General features: G+C 57.6%; 1 protein-coding gene, 1 long non-coding RNA gene and 3 other non-coding genes across 6 annotated transcripts in view; 4 read left to right on the top strand and 1 right to left on the bottom strand.

Moving 5' to 3' along the window:
* LOC138846222 (uncharacterized) overlaps positions 1–1,499 on the top strand; it is a 1,889-nt gene extending 390 nt beyond the window's left edge. The window contains exons 1-5 of the long non-coding RNA XR_011383681.2: positions 1–58; positions 282–324; positions 668–737; positions 1,054–1,106; positions 1,328–1,499. The exon at positions 1–58 is cut by the window's left edge and continues 390 nt beyond it. This is a non-coding gene — a long non-coding RNA (uncharacterized LOC138846222). The remainder of the gene's footprint in view (positions 59–281; positions 325–667; positions 738–1,053; positions 1,107–1,327) is intronic.
* On the top strand, positions 133–203 carry LOC127484523 (small nucleolar RNA SNORD49). The gene has a single exon (XR_007911584.1). It is a non-coding gene; the product is annotated as a small nucleolar RNA SNORD49 (small nucleolar RNA).
* LOC127484524 (small nucleolar RNA SNORD49) lies at positions 521–590 on the top strand. Its single transcript, XR_007911585.1, has one exon. It is a non-coding gene; the product is annotated as a small nucleolar RNA SNORD49 (small nucleolar RNA).
* Positions 1,183–1,256, top strand: LOC127484540 (small nucleolar RNA SNORD65). Its single transcript, XR_007911602.3, has one exon. It is a non-coding gene; the product is annotated as a small nucleolar RNA SNORD65 (small nucleolar RNA).
* Positions 1,500–1,569: 70 nt separating the features above from the next.
* Positions 1,570–24,927, bottom strand: part of LRRC75A (leucine rich repeat containing 75A) — a 33,721-nt gene continuing 10,363 nt past the window's right edge. The window contains exons 2-4 of one of the 2 annotated variants that reach the window (XM_002718954.6): positions 11,829–11,957; positions 6,259–6,374; positions 1,570–3,004 (exon numbers count right to left, since the gene is read on the bottom strand). In XM_002718954.6, coding sequence (XP_002719000.5) covers positions 2,503–3,004; positions 6,259–6,374; positions 11,829–11,957 — 747 coding nt within the window. In that variant the 3' untranslated portion in view covers positions 1,570–2,502. Of the gene's footprint in view, positions 3,005–4,791; positions 5,057–6,258; positions 6,375–11,828; positions 11,958–24,927 lie in introns of those variants that run through there. The other variant, XM_089318435.1, reaches the window with a different exon arrangement.

Below are 24,927 nucleotides of genomic sequence, written 5' to 3'. Positions count from 1 at the left end.
GCCCGGGGAGCCTGCGGTCCTAGAAGAAAACACGAGGAGTGCGCGAAACCCGAGAAAGGTGGGTGCGTTTGGGGGCCCTGCCCGCAGTTGGGGGTGCACCGGGGGCGGTAGGCGAGGAAGACTTCGGCCGACTGACCTGATGATACCAGTAATAGGAAGTGCCGTCAGAGGCGATAACTGACGATGCCCGTAGCCGTCTGAGCGCAGTCGCTGAAACCTCGGATTTAGTTGCATGCATGGGTAACTGCCTTAGCCCCTGACGCCTGTCTTCCCGTCTTTAGGTGGCGCCGAGAACCCAAGGTAGGCGCAGCCTCCCAGCGTGAGGTAAGCCCTAGTGCGGGGCCTAGTGGTCGGCAGCTCGGGGGCACTGGGTTGGGCATTTGCACGAGGCCATGGGTTATCCCGTAGTGGGTGCGGAACCTAGGGCGGCTGTGGAGCTCTGGGCAGCGGGGATCTTGCATAAGTGGGGTCTGATGGGTCCCTAAGGCAGTTAGGGCTCGGCTGGGGCAGCCGCGGGGACTGCTGTGATGAGATCACTCTTAGGAAGTGCCGTCAGAAGCGACAACTGACGAGAATGCTCCTGGCTGATTGCAGTCCCCAAGTCTGCCGCTGGCCAGGGCCGAGCCCGGGCTGGCCTGTGACCTAACGTGGCGGCGTGTTCACGTAGGTTCCACGCTACAGCACCAGCAAGCCGCCGAGGGCTGGAGCTGCAGCCCCGCCCCTCCCCCCGTCACGCGGTAAGTGTATCTGCGGAGCCGTTAGTGGTTCGTGCTACTTGATGCTGGTGTTTGATTGGGTGAAATCCAGAGGGCTGGGTCCCGGGTGGGCTGGGGCAGCGTGGCGCCCAGAGCCAGGGAGGGGAGCTGCCGTCTGGCCTCTTGGCTGCTGAGTGGGACACAGCTGTCCGGGAAAAGAAAACCTCGGGTTTGGGAAGAGGATGGAACTCGGTGGAGGGGACAGGTCCCCCAGAGCGGCAGGTCGAGGCTGCTGTCAGCGGGTCTGCTCCAGGCTCCGTGCTGTCTTGTTTTGAGCGCGTGCCTTCTCTCCTCCCAGGCTTTGCAGCAGGGAACTCGGGGGCTGGCAGTGGCTTCTGCTCCGCGCGAGAGGTGAGTACGCACAGTGTTGACCCTGCTTACTGGCAGAATGGGGGAGTGAGCAGCTAGTTGTTCAAGAAAAGGATATCAATGATGAAATCACCGAAAAATAGCTGGAATTACCGGCAGATTGTGTGGTGGTGAGCCCAAGGTCTTCTGAAGATATCTTCCGTGTTGGGAGTGGCTGTTGGCTGCTGGAGCAGGAAGGGGGACTGAAATGTCGTTCTCTGCAGGCTGTCCCGGGAGGATGCTGAGCCCAAGGACCGGCTGCCGCCAGCAGTGGAGATGCTGCACGCCTAGTGACTCGGGGGTGGTGTGAGGCCAGCACACAGGGCCGGTGTTGCTCCTTGAGCTGCCTAACAGGGGTGCCTTCTGCACTTCAATAAACTTAGTGTGATAAACTGACTGTGGTTACATTTTTCTCAAAACTCTAGAAGTCACCATTAACCAATGCCATAATAAAGGGGGGTCATTGTTGTTGGTTCTTAAAAATGTGTATTTGAAGAAAAAGTTAGCTCTGATTACTGCTATCAGGTATTAACAGTCCAGTTATTAGCACTCAAGCTTGTAAACTTTGGGTCAGCCTGGGCTGCTCTCCCCCTCTTAGCCACTTGAGACTGAGGGCAAAAATTCCGAAGCATTTAAGGCATCTACACAACCGGTTCCAATCCAATCCTGACTTGGCTGCAACACACCTTTCACAGCTCTCTGCCCGTGAGTCCTCCCCACACTTGCCTACAGTGCTGCGGTTCACCCATTGAGAACCTGTACTGCTGGTCTGGCCTGATGACAACTGGCTCCCAGTCCCCTGACCTGGCTCCCAGGGCTTGGCCTGGGATTTGGGAGAGTGGGGGAGGGGCCGCTGGAGGGCAGATGCCCTTTGCTGAGTTGGGTTCCAGGGAGGCCCCAGGTTATTCGCCTTCTCTGACTGCTGGGAACTGTGCTCAAGGAATGGCTGGTTTGGGAAGGGATGCTGGGAGAAGGGCCCGCCTGGCAGGTCTGCCTGCTTGGCAAGGACACAGGGCTCCCTGTGGAAGCCTTCCCCCTCATTCTGCAAGCTAAAGATTGTAACCCTCCTCAGGGAGGAGGGGTGGGAGGGATGTGGTCAGCATCTGGCTGGCGTTTGCTTCCCCAGGGGACATGCAGAATTGGAAAGGTCCCTGGGCAGCATCTCAGCCACAGCCCGGTTGAGGGTGGCTGAGGGCTGAGCCGGAAGGGTAGGTGCCTGGGACCTCCGGAGCCTCAAGGCAGGTAATGGGACTGAAAAGGGAGAACCAATGGTGTTATTACATGAATTCCCCTTCTCCCCGATGCTACAGCCTGCCTCCTGTGGCCTCCTGATAGGAGCCGTCCTCAGCCATCCCGCCCCGCCCCACCGGGGCGAAGGTGGCGAGACCCCTCTGCTGTCTCATGTCTGAGCCACGGCCTCCTTGCCCTCCTGGTGGTCTGTGGCAGGAGTCCCCTCCCGGGCCTCTTCCCCAGCGCCTGGGCCCTCGCCCAGCTCCAGGATGGTGGGCAGGTGGCCCTGCTTCGGGGAGCGCTTGCGCAGGCTGAGCAGGAAGGGCTGGGGCAGGGAGAAGATGTCCACGTTGTTGCCCAGGTCGATCCACGTGACGTGGGGGAACTTGCTGGGGTCCTTGAGGGCGTCGGTGAGGTCGCGCAGCAGGGCCCGGGTCAGCCTGTTGCCGTTGAGCGCCAGCGTGGTGAGGCGGGGCAGGGCGCTGAGGGCGGGCAGCAGCTGCAGGGCCATGTCGTCGGTGAGGCCCGTGAAGCCCAGCTCCACACTGTCCACCTGCTCCCCGCAGCGCTGCAGGTAGCTGCTCACACGCTCCAGGTCGCGGGAGCTCAGCGGGATGCCGGACAGGTCCACCGTGTTGTCTGGAGGGCTGCCGGCCAGGACGGCTTTGAGGCTGGGGGGGGGGGGGGTGGGCGAGATGCACAGGCGTGGTTGGAGGGAGTGCGGCAGCCTTGACCCTGACCCAGGAGGCTCATTTGTACAAAACTCCTGCAGATGATGCTAGATTGCAGGGGTGCGAGAAACAGGGACCCGCCCCCGCCTCATGTCCTGGCTCTCACATCTCTGCCTGTGGCTGCCACTCCTGGAGGCTCTTTGTAAAGGCTGATTTAGTATTGGAAAGGCGGAGAAAGGGAGAGAGAGCTTCCATCTGCTGGTTCACTCCCCATATGGCCACAACAGCTGGAGCTCCACCCGAGTCTCCCACATAGGTGGCAGGAGCCCAAGCACATGTGCCATCCTCCGCTGCTTTCCCAGGTGCATTAGCAGGGAGCTGGATCGGAAGTGGAGCAGTCGGGACTTGGACCCGTGCTCCTATGGGATGCAGGTACTGCAGCCGGCAGCTTAACCTGTGCCACAGTGCTGGCCCAGGTGTGCGTCTCAACCCCTTCCCTTCCTAGTCTCGTTCTTACTCTGTTCCTCAATGATTTACCTGCAACATTGCATCAGGCGCTCCAGGATTGTTTTGGAAAATAAAATGGCACAGCAGGTAGAACAGCGCCTGCTGGGTAAGCATTTGCCACCCTCATTGTCTTCATGTGGGCTGAGCTGGGCTTCCCCAGTCTTGGGGGTCCCCTGAGCCCCTCTTGCAAGCCCCCTTCTCCAGCGACCAGGGATCCTCCAGCGGGGATGAAGCTGTGGCCCCCGCCCGCCCCAGCACCTGCCGTCTGCCAACTCCTTTCTTCCCCTGCTCCGCTCTCTTCCCAGCGCCCAGGCGGCTCAAGATGATGGCGACTGTGCCCTTTCCCTACCCATGCCCTGGTGCAGTGGTGAGATGGTCCCCGAGACCCCAGCCCTGTACAGGATGGGGAGATTGGAGGGGCTCCCAGCTCCCCAGTTCACAAGCACCCAAAAGCTCCTATAAGAGGCTGGCGCTGTGGCATAGTGGGCTAAGCCTCCACCTGTGGTGCTGGCTCCTGGTTCATGTCCTGGCTGTAACTCTTCCAGTCCAGCTTTCTGCTGTGGCCTGGGAAAGCAGTGGAGGATGGCCCAAGTGCTTGGGCCCTGCACCTGCATGGGAGACCAGGAGAAGCACCTGGCTCCTGGCTTCAGACCAGCCCAGCTCTGGCCATTGTGGCCATTTAGGGAGTGAACCAGTGGATTGAAGATTCTTTCTGTCTCTAACTGGCTTTCAAGTGAACAAATAAAAAAATTCCTAAAAAAAGATAAGCTGACGGCGCCGTGGCTCACTAGGCTAATCCTCCGCCTAGCGGCGACGGCACAACGGGTTCTAGTCCCGGTCGGGGCGCCGCATTCTGTCCCGGTTGCCCCTCTTCCAGCCCAGCTCTCTGCTATGGCCTGGGAGTGCAGTGGAGGATGGCCCAAGTGCTTGGGCCCTGCACCCATGGGAGACCAGGAGAGGCACCTGGTTCCTGGCTTCGGATCAGCGCGGTGCACTGGCCTCGGCGGCCATTGGAGGGTGAACCAACAGAAAAGGAAGACCTTTCTCTCTGTCTCTCTCTCTCTCACTGTCCACTCTGCCTGTCAAAAAAAAAAAAAAAAAAAAAAAGATAAAAAGCTCCTATCAGCAGCTTAGGGTAACCTTTTAGCCTTGGGGCCTCCTGAGGCTGGGGGGGTGGGGTGGGGCTGTCCCCGCTGAGCTCATGTTGCCTCCCACGGGGTCTGAAGGTAGAGCTCTCCACAGCGCTCCCCAAGGCTGCTGGGGTCGGCTCAGCACAGAGTATGTGCTGGCTCCCGCCATCAGGGGTCATCAGGAAGCAAACCAACGCACCATGGCAACAGCGCGGTGGGGAACAAGCGGAGCCCTGGCTTCCGTGCATCCCCACTGCTCACCAGCTGGGAGTCCTCGGCCCACAGTCCCTGGCAACAGCGAATCCTCCTGCCTCTCTCCAGGCTTTCCCAGATGGTTGTTAAGCTCCTACTGTGTGCCGGGCACTGGGCTGAAGGTGGTAGACAAGATGGACAAGATCCTGGCTTTGGGAGACACCTAATAAGAAAGGTCATGGAAGGCCAGCGCCGTGGCTCACTAGGCTAATCCTCCGCCTTGCGGCGCCGGCACACTTGGTTCTAGTCCCAGTCGGGGCGCCGGATTCTGTCCCGGTTGCCCCTCCTCCAGGCCAGCTCTCTGCTGTGGCCAGGGAGTGCAGTGGAGGATGGCCCAAGTGCTTGGGCCCTGCACCCCATGGGAGACCAGAATAAGCACCTAGCTCCTGCCATCGGATCAGCGCGGTGCGCCGGCCGCAAAGTGCCAGCCGCAGCGGCCATTGGAGGGTGAACCAACGGCAAAGGAAGACCTTTCTCTCTCTCTCTCTCTCTCTCACTGTCCACTCTGCCTGTCAAAAATAAAAATAAATAAATAAATAAATAAAAAATAAAAAAAAAAGAAATTTAGGTATGTCCTTCATTAAAAAAAAAAAAAGAAAGGTCATGGAGTAGCGGGCAGTGTGTGTGTGTGTGTGTGTGTGTGTGTGTGAGCTGGGGAGACAGAGAGGCCCCTAGATTCTAGCAGAGCTTAAACTGCCAGGCGGGCAGCCTCAGGAACACCTCACAAAGCCCCACTGCACTGTGGCCTCCTGTCCTGCTCTGGCCCCGTGGCCTCTGCCCTCCGCCTCCACAGTTCGCACTGCCTGGGGGAAGCTGCTCCAGGCTCCATCGCCTCTCCTGGGAGGGCAGCAGGCCCCAGAGCTGTGTCTTCTCCAGGCTGGAGTGGGGCAGACATGAGCGCTTCCTCCTCCAGGGAGTCTGCCTTGCAGGCTCCCCGCCACTCGCCTGCTACCTGTCAAGGCCCACAAGTTCTGGGTCCCCTGCGCCTCTCACCTCCCACCAGTCTCCCTCAGTGGGCCGCAAAACCCTGAGGGTCCTCGCTGCTGCATGAGCCAGGGCCTGGGCTCCCGGGGTGGGGGGCAGCTCAGAGAACTGGGGTGTTCACTTGTAGAAGCTCCTTACTCCCCTCCCAGCCCAGTCCACCCGAGGAGACCTATTCTCCCCAGCACCCACTGCACAGACCAGGGCTTCCCTCCACCCTCCACCAAGAATGCCCTCCCTCCTGGCACCAACCCCCATCCCTAAATTCTCCTTCAATCTCACCTCCTCCAGGCAGCCTTCCAGGACAGCACCTCCCCCTCCAGCAACCCAGACTCCAGCTTTCCCCTCCCCTCAGTGCTCGGGGCAGGGGCGGCCCCCACTCACCAGGCCTGTGGCTTCCTCTTCGCCAGCCCCCGGTGCCTCCTCCACTGGGAGTGGGGGCTGAGGTGGTAGGTCAGCTGGCGACACAGCTTCTCCATGGCGCCCAGCGCGTCACCTTCCTGCATATACAACCACAAACACAGACTTGCTTGAGTGTCGCCACCCCCCTACCCCATGCTTCCGTCGGGGAAGTGCACCGGCTGAGGCCAGGGGGCGTGGCAGGGAGGCCTGCTCTGCTGGCCCAGGGTGGGCACGCTTGGCAGGCAGCAGCAGGGTCACACTTCACCTGCACCCTGGGTTTCGTTTTTGTGGATTAGTTGCTACCACTGAGAAGCTGACGTTTATATACAACTTGGATCCCGGGTGATCTAACAGCAAACATTGGCTGCAGCTCAGCTCAGTTGCCCCCTCCGCCAGGATTTTTTTTTAAAAGATTTATTTGAAAGAGTTACAGAGAGATAGGGAGGGAGAGAGAGAGAGAAAGGGAGAGAGAGATCTTCCATCAGCTGGCCCACTCCCCAAATGGCCACAATGGCCAGGGCTGGGCCAGGCTGAAGACCTACAGGTCTCCCCTATAGGTGCAGGGGCCCAAGCACTTGGGTCATCTTCCACTGTCTTCCCAGGTGCATTAGCAGGGATCTGGATCGGAAGTGGAGCAGCCGGGACTCATATGGGATGCTGGCACTGAGGGCGGCGGCTTAACCCGCTATGCGACAGCGCTGGCCCCAGTTCTGTGCTTGAAGACCTCATTCCTCAGTGTTTTACTGGGCAGCCCTGGCAGACTAATACGCTGGGGAAAAGGAGAGAGAGAGAGAGAGAGAGAGAGAGAGAGAGAGACCAGCTCTGTCCCCAGGGAAGTCGGATCAGCACACAGCCGCCTGTGCCAGACCCGTGCTGGGTGCAGGGGGGCACGAGTCCTTTCCGGGGGGAGTGAGTGGCCAGGGCTGTGCTCTTGCCAAACTGGGCCAGGGCATGGGCCAACAGCCAGCGAGTGCTGGGGCTTGAATGCAAGCCCACAAGTGCACAGGTTGAACACATCAACCCCCGCACCACACGCCCAGCCCAGTGCCCGTCCCGGAGCGCGCCCTCGAGTCCCAGCGCTGCTCTGGGGGCACACAAACAGCCAGCGGAGTGGCAAGGGGGTGCGTGTAGGGGAAGGGGGGCGTGGACTTCAAGTCCTAGCTCTGCCGCCTCCAGTGTGGCCCTGGGCAAGGCACGTGACCTCTCTGACCCTCACCTGCAAAGGGAAACCGCCCTGACCTCAGAGGAGATACTGCTTGTAAAAGGGCTCAAGGGTGCTCTCCTGGGCCTGCTCGCTCCCGGGAGCCTGCGCGGCGCTCAGACTGGGAGATGAGAGGGGTGGGACAGGACGCTGAGAAGGTGACCCAGGGTCAGGCTGGAGGAAGACACTGGAGGTGCTGGAGGCCACCCACCTGGCCGGCAGTGCACACAGGATGGGGAAGCATGGCGGGGGTGAGGGGTGCTGCGGAGGGTCGGGTCTTTGGCCTTGGGCCCTGGGGAGAAGGCAAAGGGAGTTGAGGCAGGGGCAGGTGCAAAGCGGGATGAGCTCAGGTGCAGCTGGATTTAGGGGGTTGGGCTCCAGACAGGAGGCCTGGGCCAGCACAGGCTGGGGCTGGGGTCCAGGTGAAGGAGAATGGGAGGTGCAGACGCACAACTCACTTTCCACCCCAGAACCCCAGGGGTGGGGGCCACACCTACAACGGCGGGTGGGCGGCCCACAACAGCTTGAGGGGCTGGGCCAAGCCGAAGCCAGGAGCCAGGGACTCAGGCGGGGTCTCCCACGTGGGAGGCAGGGGTCCAATTACTTGCATCACCATCACCCTCTGCTTCCCAGGGCTGCGTTAGCTGAGCAGAGCTGGGACATGAACTCAGGCGTGTTGCGGGCGGGGGGTATCCGTGAAACACCTGCCCAGGGCACAGGGGTTTTTAAAGGTTTCCCAGGTTATCTCCTGACAAGCCACGGTGGGGGTTCGAGGGGAAGATGCAGGGGATCAGCTGCAGCTCCTCTTCCAGCCACTTCCCAGGGTTTCCAAAACCTTTCCCTCCACCCTCTCCAGGCGTGAGCCTGAAAGGGAGAGAGAACAAAGAGGCAAAGAGGGGTGGCAGTGCACCGCCACCGCCACTAGGTGGCAGCCGCGCGCAGGGCGAGGCGCCCGAGTGACGTGGCTGAGCGGCGGCCTCAGTTTCCTCCCTGGCCCAACAGTTAAAAGGCTGATGGAGAATGGAATTTAACAGCTAAGCTGATTTGGGTGCAAACCACGTTTGAAATCCATGCTCACGCGGGGGCGTCTCAAAGAGTTGGTGAAAATCGCTAAATGAAAAAGCTAAGAATTTCAAATATTGCACCCTAAGAATGTTTTATCTTTTAATTCTATTTCCTATGAACTTTTTGGTAGACACAGCCGGCGAACGGAGTGGCGTTGAGAGCCAGCAGGAGAGAGTTCCCTCCCTGCTTGCTCTGAACCGCACGGCAGCCAAGTTGTATGGAGTATCCACAATACACAGGGCATATGAACACACACACTACAGCCCTAGCCCCTTTGCAGCCATCCTAACATCTCAGGGCACAGAGGAGGGGCCCAGGGAGGCAGAAAGGGGTTAAACAGGCAGGCAAGGCCACACAGCTTGTCAGGGAGGGGTCTGGATGGGGCTTCTGGCTGCCACCCCCTCGGCCCTGGCTGGGAGGCATCCTCTGTCTTTTGCTCAGCCCAGTTGCAAGACAACAAGGGTTGCAAGCTCCCCAAGCCCCTCGCCTTTCAAAGTCCCCTCTCCACCTCGCCACAAGGCCGCCTTCCTGCAGAGAGCGAGACGGGGCAGGACCAGCCCAGAGACGGAGCAGCAAGAGCCAGGCGTGTGGTTGCAAGGTTGCGACACAGCTGCTGCTCCCCAGCGACTCAGCAGCCTTGAGCAATGCTGGCCCTGGGGAGCTCGGCCACCGCGGGCTGGGCACCCACCTGCCCCGCACCCAGCACCGAGGTGGGCTGCTGGCCCCTCTGCCCCAGGAAATTTTCTCCTCCGCCAGGTGGCGCAGCCCAGCAAAGTGACCCCCGTCCAGGCCAAGCGAGCCCCGCCCTGCCCCGGGAGGGGGTGGAGCTGGAACCCTGCAGAGAAAACGGGGTGGGGGTGGGGGCAACAGGCTCAGGGGAGGGGGTTTTGAGAAGGTTCACAAGAATGCATATTGGGAAGAAAGGAGGCACGAGTTTCAAAAACATCTTTGCGCCAAGGTGAACCCATCTTTGAATTCCATTCCTGCCCCCTTCCTGACCACATGGCAAGGGACTGGGGACAGGGAGGGGCCGAGGTACCTCTGCCTGGAGCTTTACCTGCAATTTTTTTTTAAAGATTTATTAATTTATTTGGAAATCAGAGTTACACAGAGAGAGGAGAGGTAGAGACAGAGAGAGGTCTTCCCTCCGATGGTTCACTCCCCCAGATGACCGCAACTCCCGGAGCTGAGCCGATCCAAAGCCAGGAGCCAGGAGCTTCTTCCCGGTCTCCCACATGGATGCAGGGGCCCAAGGACTTGGGCCGTAGCAGAGAGCTGGACAGGAAGTAGGGCAGCCAGGACTCAAACTAGTGCCCATATGGGATGCCTGCGCTTCAGGCCAGGGCGTTAACCCACTGTGCCACAGCACTGGCCCCTACCTGCAATTTTTTTTTTTTTTTCTGTTTTACTTAAAAGGAAAGTGACAGAGGGGCCGGCTTTGTGGTGCAGCGGGTAAAGCCATTGCCTGCAGCGCCGGCATCCCATATGGGCACCAGTTCGAGTCCCAGCTGCTCCACTTCCGATTCAGCTCTCTGCCATGGCCTGAGATAGCAGTAGAAGATGGCCCAAGTCCTTGGGCCTCTGCACCTGTGTGGGAGACCTAGAAGAAGCTCTTGGCTCCTGGCTTCAGATCAGCTCAGCTCCTGCCTATGTGGCCATTTGGAGAGTGAACCAGCAGATGGAAGACCTCTCTGTCTGTCTGTCTGTCTCTCTGCCTCTCTGTAACTCTGCCCTTAAATAAATAAATCTTTTTAAAAAAGATGCCTCTTGGGAATGCTGGGGTTTGAGTCCCGGCTCCACTCCTGGTTCCGGCTTCCTGGTGCTGCACACCCTGGGAGGCAGGGGTGAATGTTCAAGTAGGTGAATCCTTGGACTGACATGGGAGACCTGGATGGAGCTCCTGGTTCCTGGTGCAGCCCCCACCGTGTGGGCCTCTGGGAAGTGACCCGTGGAAGGGAGTGGTGTCTCTCTCCCTCTGTATTTGGGCACAAGGCAGAGGCTGATGGGGAAGCCCGCAAAAGGTAGGCTGGTCGGAGGAGGAGGCCTCTGACAGGCAGGGTCTGGGCTTGGTCTGAATGCAGGAGAAGGAAACTCAGAGGCACCCGCTATGGCCCGAGGGGGCAGCCAGGGATGTAGGGCAGGAGAGAGGGGCTGGTTGTGCTAGGGACAGAGACGAGGCCCATGGGGCTGGAGCAGAGTTCTTCTGTTCCACGTCTGACTTAGCTCCCTGCTACTGTGCCTGGGGAAGCAGTAGAAGATGGCCCAAGTGCAGGGAGCTGGATGGGAAGTGGAGCAGCTGGGACTCGAATTGGTGTCCATATGGGCTGCTGGCGTTACAGGCACCAGCTTAAGTCACTGAACCACAATGTTGGCCCCCATACATGCATTTTTTTAAAAAAGATTATTTTCCAATTGAAAGATCTACAGAGAGGGAGGGAGGGAGGGAGGGAGGGAGGAAGGGAGGGAGGGAGAGAGACAAAGACAGAGAGCTCTTCCATTCACTTGTTCATTCTCCAGATGGCTGCAACAGCCAGGGCTGTGCCAGGCCAAAGCCAGGAGCCAGGAGCTTCCTCCGGGTCTCTCACACCAATGCAGGGGCCCAAGGACTTGGGCCATCTTCTACTGCTTTCCCAGGCCATAGCAGAGAGCTGGATCGGAAGTGGAGCAGCCGGGATTTGAACCGGCGCCCATATAGGATGCCAGCACCGCAGGCAATGGCTTTACCTATTATGCCACAGCGCCAGCCCCAATGCATTTTTTTTTTTAAAGTAAGTCCATTTTGGTGCAGTGTTTGGAATGCATGCATGGTGTTTTTCATAATACACACTGCCCAAGAGCTTCCTGAAGACCCCTTGTATGGGGCTGCCTGGGCCTGACCCTCCCTTCTCTTCTTGCCAGGGCCCTGGACGTCAGCCCCAGGTAAGTCAGCCTGGCACTTGCAAGGCCCACGGGCCAGACCCTGGAGTGGGCAGAATCTCTCACCCAGAAGGGGCTGGGCAACACTGCTGGAGCCTGGGCACCCTGGGGATTTTCCTTCGGAGCTACAAGGGCGGCTGAATATAAGGATGATGTAAATATTTCTGATTAAAAAAAATCTATTGGGAATGAATTCACCACATGGGTTAGATGATGTCATTTGTGTTGATGATGCCACTGTGAAGGCACCTCGGCCCCCCTCCCCCTTGGAGCCTGCAAGAGGGGGCTTGTCCTCCTCGGACCCTGAGCTGCTCATTGGCCCAGAAGGTACCCACTTCACACCCGGATGCCTCAGACCACAGCCACCTACCGGCTTGGGGCAGTGGATGTAGCGCGCCAGGCTGATGATGAGGTCGTGCGTGATGGGGTCCACCAGGTTCCGGAAGCTGGCGTAGCGGTACAGCACGTCGTCCAGCGAGGTCGACTCCATGCCCAGGTCCTGCAAGAGCAAAGGATGCCCAGAGGTTGGCGGCCGGCCACGCCTCCTGACCCTTGGGCTCCACCCAGCTCACCAAGCATAGGCTGAAGAAGTGGCCAGAGACCGCGGCTCGGCCTCCCCCAGTGCCCTGGCCAGGAACAGCTCAGAGGAGCCATCTCAGCCTCCGCAGTTTCTACAGCGCCTGCTCAGCCCCAGGGCTTGGCCACTGTGGTGTCCCTGAGTGTGGTGACCTCCCACGGGCAGCTTCTCTGGGGGCCGAATCTGGAATCAACCCCTCCCTGCCAAGGGCTTGAGCCAGGATCACTGACTGACACTTGGCTGCGTTTGCTGTGACCCCAGTCTCGTGGGTTGGTGGAAGAAATGACACCGAGTGACCATGCAAAGCTTCTGGCAGGGAAGTCACCAACAGTGCCCCCTCCCCTGGTCAGTGCTTCTCTCCTTAAAAAAAAGATTTATTTATCTGAAAGGCAGAGAGAAAGAAAGAGATCTCCCATCCACTGGGCCACTCCCCCAACACCTGCCAACGGCCAAAGGCTGGGTCAGGCTGAAGCCAGGAGCCTGGAACTATATCTGGGTCTCCCATGACTTGAGCCAATTTCTGCTGCTTTCCCAGGCGCATTCACAGGGAGCTGGATTGGAAGTGGAGCAGCCAGGATTTGAACCGGTGCTCTGGTGTGGGATGCTGGCATCCTTAGTAGCTGTGTAACCTGCTGTGCCACAGTGCCAGCCCCTGGCAGGGATCTTGGCACATGTGGTCCATACTAGCCTGTGGTCAGGAGGGGGGTGTGGGGCCTGGGTGGAAATGCAGGGGGGGGTCCCCAGGACACAAATTGTTACCCAGTAATTGGGGGGTAGGGGCAGAGGAGCTGGGCACGGGGCAGGAGGGCCGCAGGGTGAGGGGCTTGGGTCCCATCCCACCGGGCAGCCACCTTCCCAGCCAGACCCCTGCTGATGGCTGGAGGCGGGCAGACGATGCTTATTAGCAAAATAAGCCTCTGCAGGTGTCACCTTAATGCGGCTTCTGTCCCCCCCAACTCCTGCTTCACCTCCTGTGAGCCCCTAACAGCCATCCCTGCTCCCCGGGACAAAGGGATGGCTTCTAGCCCTGGGCTGACTCCCAAGTCTTGTGGACAAGAGTCCTCCCTCCTGGACTCGGCTTCCGCATCTGTGCAATGGGCAGATGAGCCACCGTCCGCTACTGCAGTGTGTGTTCTGGGATCTCAGGGCTGGCACGTGGGGGCCAGGGGTGGGGACAAGAGGGAGGTCAGAGCGGGTAACAGCTGTTGGCCCCAGCTCTTGGCAACACAGAAACAAATGTGGTTTTACTGCCAAAGAAAAATTTGGAAACCCTAGATGGTGGCTTGGTGGGGTCCTGAGCTCCGTGTGTTATGGTTGTCCCATCCTGGAAGGATCCAGAAAAAAACCCAATCGCGGAGCCTGGGGCCATGGGCAGGTCCAGGGAGATGCAAAATGACCCAGAGGTGAAGCCCAAGGGGCAGGGTCTCCCTGGAGAAGCACCTGGGTTCAGCTCCCGATTCCAGCTCCCTGCTAAGGCACAGCCCAAGCAGCAGCAGATGGGGTCTCCTTCTCTCCTGCCACCTCCACTGCCCTCCGGGTCACCCAGTCTTTGTGTTCCTGTAGTTCTGCGGAGAGGGAGGGAGTCGGAGGGTGGAAGGAGTGTGGGGGCAGGAAGGCTGTCCCTGGAGGGTTTGGCTCTGGGTGAGTCACAGCCGAGCCTCCCTGGGAATTCCAGCTCGCCCTCGGGCAGATCCCAGGAAAAATCAGATAAGCCCAAGACGGCTAAAGGCCGCTGCTGCTGCACGCTTTATGGCTTCATGTCTTTATTTCGACCTTGCCTGCTGCTCGTGGGCCCCGTGCGGCTCCAGGATGCGAGGGTCACCACCCACACGCCAGCCTCCGTACCCACCCACGGTCCTGCGCCCCTGGCGTGCCTCGGGTTGCCTCGGGTTGACGCCTGCTGCATGCGCGGAGGGCGGCGGAAGACTCCAGTCCAGAAGCGGCAAAGCCACAGCCCACCGGCCCTGATTCTGGGACCCTGCCTGGGAACTGTGTGTGGGGCCGGTCGCTCTGCAGAAAGTCTGGGGGCTTCTGAGTCCTCAGCAGGTGTGCCTGTGACTCCGCTGGCTGAGTCACGCTCCCAGCACCCTGATAGAGCCGCTGGGCCCCGGGTACTGGGGCTGGGGCTCAGGGGCCCACTCAGCGCCTACCGGGAGTGGGGGTGGGCCTGGGGCCAGGGTACCAGGTTGCACAAATTGTGAAGTCCTCTTTCCCAATAAGATACCTGTGGGACCCTGGCCTTTCTCCACTGGGGTCAAACAGAGCACGTGTGGCAGGAGCAGCCCTCATGAAAGCCCCGCAGAGATTCGAGGCATTGCCAACTCTTCCCTACGGCTTTTTCTTTTCGGAAACAGAATTTCCTAAAAAATGTATTTTTCCGTATGTGGCCTACAAGTACATTTTATTTTAAAAAATTAGATTTTTTTTTTTTTTTGAGAGAGCGCTGTCACCTGCAGGGTCACTCCCCGCACATATCCACATGGGCTGGACTAGGCCAGGCCCAAGCTGGGAGCCGGGAGCTCTGTCGAGGTCTCCCACATGCGTGGCAGGAGCCCAATTACTTAAGCCACCATTGCTGCCTTCCAGGGCGCACATTAGCAGGAAGCTGGAGCCAGGAATCCAATCCAGGTACTCTGATGTGGGACCTAGGCACCTAACCGCTAGGCTAGACGGCTGTCCCTAAATAAATATTTTTTTTAAATGACATACTTTTTTTTAAAAAATATTTATTTATTTGAAAGGCAGAATTACAGAGAGGCAGAGGCAGAAAGATAGAGAGGTCTTCCATCTGCTGGTTCACTCCCCAATTGGCTGGAGCTACACTGATCTGAAGCCAGCAGCCAGGAGCTTCTTCCTGGTCTCTCACGCAGGTGCAGGGGCCCAAGGACTTGGACCATCTTCCACTGCTTTCCCAGGATATAGCAGAGAGCTGGATGGGAAGTGGAGCAGCCGGGACTCTAAGTGGGATGCCGGCACTGCAGGCGACAGTTCTACCTGCTGTGCCGCAGCACTGCCCCCCTCAATAAATCTTTAAAATATCTTTGTTTTGGGGCCAGTGTTGTGGCGCAGCAGGCCCAGCCACCACTTGAGATGCTGGTATTCCATACTGGAGTGCTGGCTGGAGTCCCGGCTGCTCCACTTCTGATCCAGGTCCCTGCTAATGCGCCTGGGAAAGCAGCAGAAGATGGCCCAAGTGCTTGGACCCCTGCTCCCCACGTGAGATACCTAGATGGAGCCTGGTTCCTGGCTTCCAGTTGGCCCAACCTTGGCCACTATATCCATTTGAAGAGAAAAATCAGTGGATGGAAGATCTTGCTCTCTCTCTCTCTCTCTCTCTCTCTCTCCCTTCCTCTCTCTCATGCTCTGCCTTTCAAATAAGCAAATGATCTAGATTCTGTCCCGGTGGCTCCTCTTCCAGTCCAGCTCTCTGCTGTGACCCGGGAGTGCACTGGAGGATGGCCCAAGTGCTTGGGCCCTGCACCCACTTGGGAGACCAGGAGGAGGCACCTGGCTCCTGGCTTTGGATTGGCGCAATGCACCAGCCATTTGGGGGGTGAACCAACGGAAGGAAGACCTTCAACTCTCTCTCTCTCACTGTCTAACTCTGCCTGTCCAAAAAAAAAAAAAAAAAAAAAAGCAAATGTTCTTTAAAAACATTTTGCTTTAATTTCTTTCTTTTCTTTTTCTTTCTTTCTTTTTTTTTTTTTTTTTTTTTTTTTTTTTTTTTTGACAGGCAGAGTGGATAGTGAGAGAGAGAGAGACAGAGAGAAAGGTCTTCCTTTGGCCGTTGGTTCACCCTCCAATGGCCGCCATGGCCGTTCGCTGCGGCCGGCGCGCCGTGCTGATCTGAAGGCGGGAGCCAGGAACTTATCCTGGTCTCCCATGGGGTGCAGGGCCCAAGGACTTGGGCCATCCTCCACTGCACTCCCTGGCCACAGCAGAGAGCTGGCCTGGAAGAGGGGCAACCGGGACAGAATCCGGCGCCCTGACCGGGACTAGAACCCGGTGTGCCGGCGCTGCTAGGTGTTGCTTTAATTTCTAATACTGTAACTGGCATTAAATATGACCCCATATAGAGTAAACCTCTTTGAGGTCTTCAGAGATTTTAAAGAATATAAAGATATCCTGATATGAGAGAGAGAGAGAGAGAGAGAGACCGCGCGCTGCTGGGCTAGAAGAATGTGGTGACCTGGGAGAAAGTGGCTTCTGGAAGGCTCACTTCACATTCTGTGACATCAGTGCACAAGAAAAGCTCATGGGGAAATGGCAAGGAAAGAGGAGTCGGCTTTGGTACACAACATTTCTGAAATCCACGCAGCCTTTTCCTAACCCGCACTTTCCACAAACTTTCTGAAGACCCCTGGTGCGTATTCACGGATTCCCCCGTTGTTCACCGACATAAACTCAGCTTTTTAAATCTTTTTTTTTTTTTTTTTTGGACAGGCAGAGTTAGACAGTGAGAGAGAGAGAGAGAGAGAGAGACAGAGAGAAAGGTCTTCCTTTGCCATTGGTTCACCCTCCAAATGGCTGCCGCGGCTGGTGCACTGCGGCCGGCGCACCGCGCTGATCCGATGGCAGGAGCCAGGTACTTCTCCTGGTCTCCCATGGGGTGCAGGGCCCAAGCACTTGGGCCATCCTCCACTGCACTCCCTGGCCACAGCAGAGAGCTGGCCTGGAAGAGGGGCAACTGGGACAGAATCCGGCGCCCCGACCGGGACTAGAACCCGGTGTGCCGGCGCCGCAAGGCGGAGGATTAGCCTAGTGAGCTGCAGCGCCAGCCATAAACTCAGCTTTTCCGTCTTCCATGAACTTTTCTCAGTGCCTCCCCTGAGGACTGCAGAGTGGCCGCCATGTCAGGTCTGGAGCTGAGCCAATCTGAAGCCAGGAGCCAGGAGCTTCTCCTGGGTCTCCCACATGGGTGCAGGGGCCTAAGCACTTGGGCCATCTTCCGCTGCTTTCCCAGGGGCATTAGCAGGGACTCAAACCGGCACCACAGGTGACAGCCGACCTTGCTGTCCCCCCCTACCAAGTTCATTTCCTCTTGGTCTTGCCGCCGCAGGTTGCTTCCAGCAGCCAGGGTTCAGGCTCCCTGGTATTTACCCTCTCCATCAGGCCCTCTTCTCCCCACCTGCGGGCCCTTGCAGAAGGCGGGGTCTAGGGAGGCCCCGCCTACCACCTGTCTATGACCTCATGGCCACCTTCCTAGGGCGGAGGGCTGAGTCCTCCTGGGCTGGCTCCAGCTTGCAGAGGAGCCTGGCCCCAGGCATGGAGCTGATACAACTCTGACCTTGAGAAGGAACACAGTCACCCCCACGGCCTGCGTCTCTGGGATCCGCAACAGTAGAGTTCGGGGAAGTCTACAGCAGTGTCCCCAGCGCGTGTCCTGAGCCTGCCCCAGCCCACCGAGGATACTGGACTCCGGGCTGCCCCTGTCCCTCTCACGCCCATTGGTTTCCAAGAGCCATGCTCTCTGGACAGACACAGGAGTGCAGCCAGGGTGAGGCTGGCAGCAGTGCTGTCCACCCCCTGTCATCAGCCGCCAGGGACAGTGCGGGTCGCCTGATTTTGTGTCCTGGGATGGACAGAGAAGGGGGCTTCCTGCCTCGCTTCCACAGGCGGTCTCACATTCCTGGACGATGTCTTTCTTGGACTGGCTCCAGGCGTCTGGAGAGAGTGACAGCAGCTTCCTGTCCTGTTGTCCACCTCTCTCTGTCTCCAGGGTTCCCAGACGTCTCCTTTCTGGTCTGTCTCAGGGGTTTCAGGGGAAGGCTGGGAGGTGCCGCCGAGGAGGCTGCCAGGCCGGCTCTATTTTAAACCTCAGCTTCCCCGCTTGGCTCTGAAACTGGCGGTTTCACACCCATCCCCAGAAGGCAGGCCCCACGGGAAATCAGCCTGACTCTCCGTCTCTCTCTGCCCCCACCCCCCCCACCCCCCAGCATGAATGACTGCACAGTTTCTGCAGCGTCACAGCCAGGGGAGGGGGCCTGGTGGTGGCGAGCTCTGAATATTCATGGCAGAGGCAGCCGGAGAGCTCCAAGGTGCAAAGCTGCTTAATAAGGTTGCAATCAAACAGAGTCCACCAGCAGGGAATTAATTAGCCCGGAGCGCAAGCAGGGGGCCGCACGGGGCTGCCTCTGCCCCTGCTGGCCTGCAAGTTCAGAGGCGGCTCAGGGTGGGCACAGCTTGGGGGACCACCGGGCCCCTTCCCAGGGACACGCTAGCTGGCCCTGGGGGCTCCCGGGGGAGGGAAGTGTCAGATGCAGTTAAGGCGGTGCAACCACCAGGGAGAGAAGCCAGATGTCTCAGGGTTCAGGATCCCTGCGAGCAGACAGCTGTCTCCTAGGCAAGAGAGCAGAATCTGAATGTGCCCCCCCCCCCCGTCTCCTGGGAAAGAGAGGGGAGCCTGGGGGACATGGTGCCCATGGAAAGCCAGACACAGCTGCGGGAGGTAGCAAGCTAAAGGGTGTCCCCCCAAGAGACACAGCCACGCTCTTGCCCACCCCCCCGAAAACCGACAGATGTGGTCTCATTTGAAACAAGGGCCTTTGCAGATCCTTAAGGATCCCAAGGTGAGATCACTCTGGTTTCTCCAGGTGGACCCTACGCCCAATCCTTACAGGAGACACAGAGAGAGGGCAGGGGTGAGGTGCAGGTGCAGGGGGAGGCAGACAGGGATGCGGCTGCACTAGAAAAGGCAGACTCTCCCCTGGGGTCTGCCCAGCACCCTGCTGGTGGCATAATACATTCCTGAGGCCCTAAATGGCCCAGGCAGTGGGGAGGGGTTGGAGGAGCCCCAGGAGAGGAATACACAGGCAAGACAGGGGTGGGGGGTGGGGGGGCCTAGGCAGGCAGTCCAGACCCCTCCCCTCCTGGACTGCCGACCCCAGGCAGCTGTAGGCAACCCAGGCCCTCACGGCCAGGAGTCTGCTCACAGTCCCCCCAGCCCGGGGTGTCCTGAAGGTGCCTGGTCTGCCCTCCTGGGCTGTGTGTTCCCTAAGCAGAACTGGGCTACTAGAATGTGCTTCCTGTTGGACCACGTGCCCCCGAGCTTTGAAATCCAGGCATATTTTGTAATATGTGTTTTTCATGAACTTTTGAAAGATATTTATTGGAAAGGCAACCAGAGAAGAGAGAGAGAGAGAGAGAGAGAGAGAGAGAGCGCGCGCGAGAGAGCGCTTCTATTCTCCAGTTCACTCCCCAAATGCCCACAACAGCCAGGGCCGGGCCAGGCTGAAGCTGGGAGCTCGGAACTCCATTGGGGTCTCCCATGTGGGTGGCAAGGACCCAACTGCTTAGCCCGCATATGCTGCCTCCCAGGGAAGCAGGAAGCTGGAACTGGAAACGGGGACCGGATCCTAGCACTCCAACAGGGGCTGCTGGCATCCCGAGTGGCGTCTTAACTGTTGTGCCCAACACTTGCCCTTCGGTTTGCTTTTTTACTTATTTTTTGGCACCCAAATAAACTTATCTTTAAATTCAGTTTCCACAAAGGCTCTGAAGAACTCTTACACATAGTCTATGTCAGGGACAGAGGGAGAATGGTGGTTGCCAGGGGCTATACTGGCGCTGGGGGTTAGTGTCTAATGGGGCTGGAGTTTCAGTTTGGGAAGCTGAGAAAGTTCTAGAACTGGCCAGAGGTGGTGCCTGCACTCCAATATGAGTGCACTTAACACCACCAGATGGTGCACTTAATGGTTAGGATGGGAAACTTCATGTGATTTTTCTTTTACGACACCAACAGAAAACAGTGAGCTCAGCCACTGGTAAGCAGGAGTGTACTTCACAATGTTTGTGGAAGAACTGAATTAAAATGTAAGTTTATTTTGAAGCAAAAGATATCTGAAATCCATGCATAGTTCTTCATAGTATGCATCTTACGTGAACTTTTTTTTCCTGTTAAAGATTTATTTATTTATTTGAAAAGCAGACAGAGAGAGAGAGAGAGACAGACAGACAGACAGAAAAAAACTAGAGATCTTCCATCCACTGGTTCACGTCCCAAATGGCCAGAATGGCTGGGGCTGGGCCAGGCCTAAGCCAGGAGTCAGGAACTCCATCCAGGTCTCACATGCGGGTGGCAGAGGCCCAAGCTATTGGGCTGTCTCCTGCTGCTTTCCCGGGTGCATTAGCAAGGGTCTGGATTGGAAGTGGAGCAGCTGGGACTCGAACCAGCACTCATAGGGAATGTCAGAGAGAGAGAGAGAGAGAGACAGAGAGATCTTCCATACAATGGTTCACTCTCAAATAGCTGCAACAGCCAGAGCTGGGCCAGGCCAAAGCCAGGAGCCAGGAGCTTCATCCAGGGCTCCCACATGAGTGCAGGGTCCCAAGCACTTGGGTCTTCTTCCACTGCTTTCCCAGGTGCATTAGTAGGGAGCTGGATCAGAAGTGGAGCAGCCAGGACTCGAATCAGTGCCCATACGGGATGCCGGCACTGCAGGCAGCAGCTTTACACACTATGCCACAATGCCAGGCCCTAAATTTTTTTTTAAAAGAGTTGTCCTCCAGGACTCTGCAGGGCTCCTCCTCATCTGTCTCATCCTAGCTTTAGTGTCCTGGCATGTCCATTCACACACACACACACACACACACACACAGCTGTGCATCCTTTACTGATGAGGATGTCTTTTGCGAAATGCATCCTCAGAGGCAATTTCCTCTTTGTGCAAACATTGCAGCAGGTGCCTAACAGAAACCCATCTAGTCCGGGTCAGTCACTCTAGGTGACTTCTTCCTTCCTTCCCCTTCTCCCCCCACCACCTTATTTGAAAGGTGGACAGAGAAAAATCTTCCATCCACTAGTTCACTCCCCAGCAGCAAGAGGAGCCAGGAGCCAGGAGACGGAGACAGAAAGAGAGCTCTTCCATCTGTTGGTTCACTCTCTGAATGGCCACAACGGCCAGGGCTGGGCCATGCAGAAGCCAGGAAGCGGAAAAAAAAATTTTTTTTTTGACATGTAGAGTGGACAGTGAGAGAGAGAGAGAGAGAGAGAGAAAGGTCTTCCTTTTGCCGTTGGTTCACCCTCCAATGGCCGCCGCGGCCGGTGCACCGTGCTGATCCGAAGGCAGGAGCCAGGTGCTTCTCCTGGTCTCCCATGGGGTGCAGGACCCAAGCACTTGGGCCATCCTCCACTGCATTCCCTGGCCACAGCAGAGAGCTGGACTGGAAGAGGGGCAACGGGGACAGAATCCGGCGCCCCGACCGGGACTAGAACCCGGTGTGCCGGCGCCGCAGGTGGAGGATTAGCCTATTGAGCTGCGGCGCCGGCCAGGAAGCAGAAAATTTTAAAATCGAGTTTTTGGCCGGCGCTGTGGCTCACTAGGCTAATCCTCCGACTTGCAGCGCCGGCACACCGGGTTCTAGTCCCGGTCAGGGCACCAGATTCTGTCCCGGTTGCCCCTCTTCCAGGCCAGCTCTCTGCTGTGGCCAGGGAGTGCAGTGGAGGATGGCCCAAGTGCTTGGGCCATGCACCCCATGGGAGACCAGAAGTACCTGGCTCCTGCCATTGGATCAGCGCGGTGCGCCGGCTGCAGCGCGCTGGCTGCAGCGGCCATTGGAGGGTGAACCAACGGCAAAGGAAGACCTTTCTCTCTGTCTCTCTCTCACTGTCCATTCTGCCTGTCAAAAAAAAAAAAAAAAAAAAAAAAACCGAGTTTTTAAGTTTAACATACCCGTGTCATTATTCTCTTCATGAATCTAGTAAATGTAAACCATCATGTTCAAGGGTAGGGGGTTTATAACGTAGGTCATGAAATTTCTCTAATTGTCTTGGAGAGATTTTTCTAAATTTAACATATCCCTTTTATAGATACCCATCCTAAAAAAGCACAACTTGCCCAGATTCCTAAGTAGTTCTTTAATAACAAGATGTTGGTTAAAGATTTATTTAGGGGCCGGGGCTTTGGCATAGCATGTTACGCCTGGCACGGGTGTTCTGATAGGAGACCTGATGGATTCCCAAGAGGCAGCTTAACACCGCTGGCCCCTACAGTAGGCGGGTGGGCCTGGAGGCGAACCCCAAAGCAAAGCCAATTTGTGAAAGCAGTAAAAGCAAGCACCACACTCCCCTCCTGCATTAAGGGAACGCCCTGTGCACGGGACCCCTGCTGAAGAGCAGGTGACCCCCCAGGCTGGGCCCCCAGCAGATGGCGCTGGCAAGGCCGCTCTGCTTGGGGACCAAGCAAAGGAACTGCTCACGGAGGTCAAGGACAGCATCCGCATCTCTCCAGGCCCACTTGCCCAGCCTGGCCGAGGGGCAGGCCGTGAGTAGGGTTCTCTGCTCCCAGCCCAGCGCTGGCTCCCAGCTCTGCCGCTTCCCCAAGGCCACCTGCTCCCCTGCGGGCTTGCCAAGCCAGGCTCCCGCCAGGCCGGCCCTCCTTCCATGTGACAAGTGTCCCCACAGCGGCAGCCAGCACGGAGAGGTCGGGGCATTTGGCTGAGCGAGGGGTGGGCTGCGGGATTAGTTTGCATTGCTTGCCTCTTAAATCTTCCAAAATGACAGCCCGTGCACGAAACGGGCCTCTGGAAATAGCTGCCCGGCCGTTGCCAAGCGTAATTGAATTAAAATCCAAGAAACGGGCAGCAGCAACAAATAAATACCAAAAGGATGGGTTTGTTCTCCGCAGGAAGAAAAAAAATAAAATCTGAAGTTAGGCGGGAGGCGTGGTCAGACGTGGCTCAGCGCGGGGGCAGGAAACCTGGTGCAGGGTTCGACCCCAGGTCACCCTCTCTCTGCAGCCACAAATGAGAGGGTGGCACCAGCTCCTCCACTCCCAGAGTGACAGGAAGCAGGAGAGAGACTTGGACCAAATTGGTTTGGAGCCAAAACACTTCAGCAAATAAACCCTTTTCTTTCTCCCGCTGGGCACTCCGGCTGCAGGCCTGGTGCCGGCGACAGCATCTGTGCTGTTTCCCAAGCTGCTTTCCCGAGCCCCTCCCTCGTCCTGCCCCCAGCGTCCGGTGGGACCGGGATTCTGCAGAACCCCTGCCTGCCTGCCTGGAACCCGATGGTCCCCGGAGGTCCTACATTCCAGGAATTCTCCGGACTCTGTCATCCATCCCAGTGCCTGCTCATCTCTCCGCTTGGGAGATAATCTGAATCAGCTGTTTTATCCGCCCCCCCACCCCTCGCCGCCGCAAACGGATTTAAGGCCATCAGTCCCTCTTGCCGGGAAATTTCGTCTAATTCCGATGATACTCATCAAAGGGTTGGGAGATACCAGCAGAGAGGCAGAGGAGTGACTTAGGGGACCCCTCCCAATCTAAGCAGTACAGACTTGGGGGGAGCAGGGAGAAGCTGAGGACTGGGAGGGTGGGTGTTGGATGCATTGAACACGTGGCAGGGGCAAAGAGGGCCCCAGAGTCTCCAGAAATCCTTAAGGCCATCTCTCCCGGCCAACAGTCTTGGGAAGTCAAGTGTGTTAGTTGGGGTTCTTCAAAGAAACAGAACCAGTAATGCAGGTGTGTGTGTGTGCGTGTGCGCACGCACACACGCGATTGGCTGGTTTTTAAGGAATTGGTTCACATGATGGTTGGGCCTGGCAGGTGTGAGAGCCGCAGGCAGGCTGGGAGGCTGGAGGCCCAGGGAGGGTGTATCTTGCGTCTGGAGGAAGAAGCCTTCTTCCTTAGTGCTTTCAACTGATTGGGTGAGGCCCAACCAGGGAACCAAATTATTATTATTATTTTTAAAAGATTACGGCCAGCGCCGCGGCTCACTATGCTAATCCTCCACCTTGCGGCGCTGGCACACCGGGTTCTAGTCCCGGTCAGGGCGCCGGATTCTGTCCCGGCTGCCCCTCTTCCAGGCCAGCTCTCTGCTGTGGCCAGGGAGTGCAGTGGAGGATGGCCCAAGTGCTTGGGCCCTGCACCCCATGGGAGACCAGGATAAGTACCTGACTCCTGCCATTGGATCGGCGCGGTGCGCTGGTTGCAGTGCGCTGGCCGCGGCGGCCATTGGAGGGTGAACCAACGGCAAAGGAAGACCTTTCTCTCTGTCTCTCTCTCTCACTGTCCACTCCTGCCTGTCAAAAAAAAAAAAAAAAAGATTTATTTATTTATTCGAGAGGCAGAGTTATAGGCAGTGGGAGGGAGAGACAGAGAGACAGGTCTTTCATCCGTTGGTTCACTCTCCAAAACGGTCGCAATGGCCGGAGCTGGGCTGATCTGAAGCCAGGAGCCAGGAGCTTCTTCCAGATCTCCCACATGGGTGCAAGGGCCCAAGGACTTGGGCCATCTTCTGCTGCTTTCCCAGGCGCATTAGCAGGGAGTGGGATCAGAAGTGGAGCAGCCAGGACTTGAACCGGCAACCATATAGGATACCAGTGCTGCAGGCAGAGGGTTAACCTACTACGCCACAGCGCCAGCCCCCACATCCTTTATTTATTTGTTTATTTGATCCAATTTATTATGAAGGTCTTGGACTTGTTTGCATTCAAAGTCTAACTGATTTACATGTTAATCACATCTAAAAAAATACTTTCACAGCAACACCCAGGCTACAGAGTGACCCCAAAGCTGGGTCCCATCGCCCAGCTGCATCCGACACATGGAATCAACCATTGCCACGAGATAAGGCTCTGCTCCACTTTAAACCTCTAGGTCAGAGGCGCGGCCAAGGCCAAGGAGAAACCTCCAAGAATCTGGACTCAGACCTCTCACTGCCCTCCCCCTGGGTAAGCGAGATGAGTCAGCCTGGATAGGAATCCAGCTCACTCCCAACTCCAGCAGGAAGTGGAGGAGGAGGAGGAGGAGGAGGAGGAGGAGGAAGAACCCCTAGGGGCCAGGAGCTCAGCGGTCTGGTCTGCGGCTCCTCTGGCTCCTCTCGTGTTGCTCTCTGGACGGCGGGGAGGGTGCAGCCGGCCCAGGACAAGTTTTTTTCCCAGGGCCTCCAAGG

This window comes from Oryctolagus cuniculus, chromosome 17 (assembly GCF_051225735.1).
Source record: "Oryctolagus cuniculus isolate XC-2025 breed Fujian yellow rabbit chromosome 17, ASM5122573v1, whole genome shotgun sequence".
In the NCBI taxonomy this organism is placed as follows: domain Eukaryota; kingdom Metazoa; phylum Chordata; class Mammalia; order Lagomorpha; family Leporidae; genus Oryctolagus; species Oryctolagus cuniculus.
Note: the sequence above shows the minus strand (reverse complement) of the source record. Positions and strands in the feature narration are given on the sequence as shown.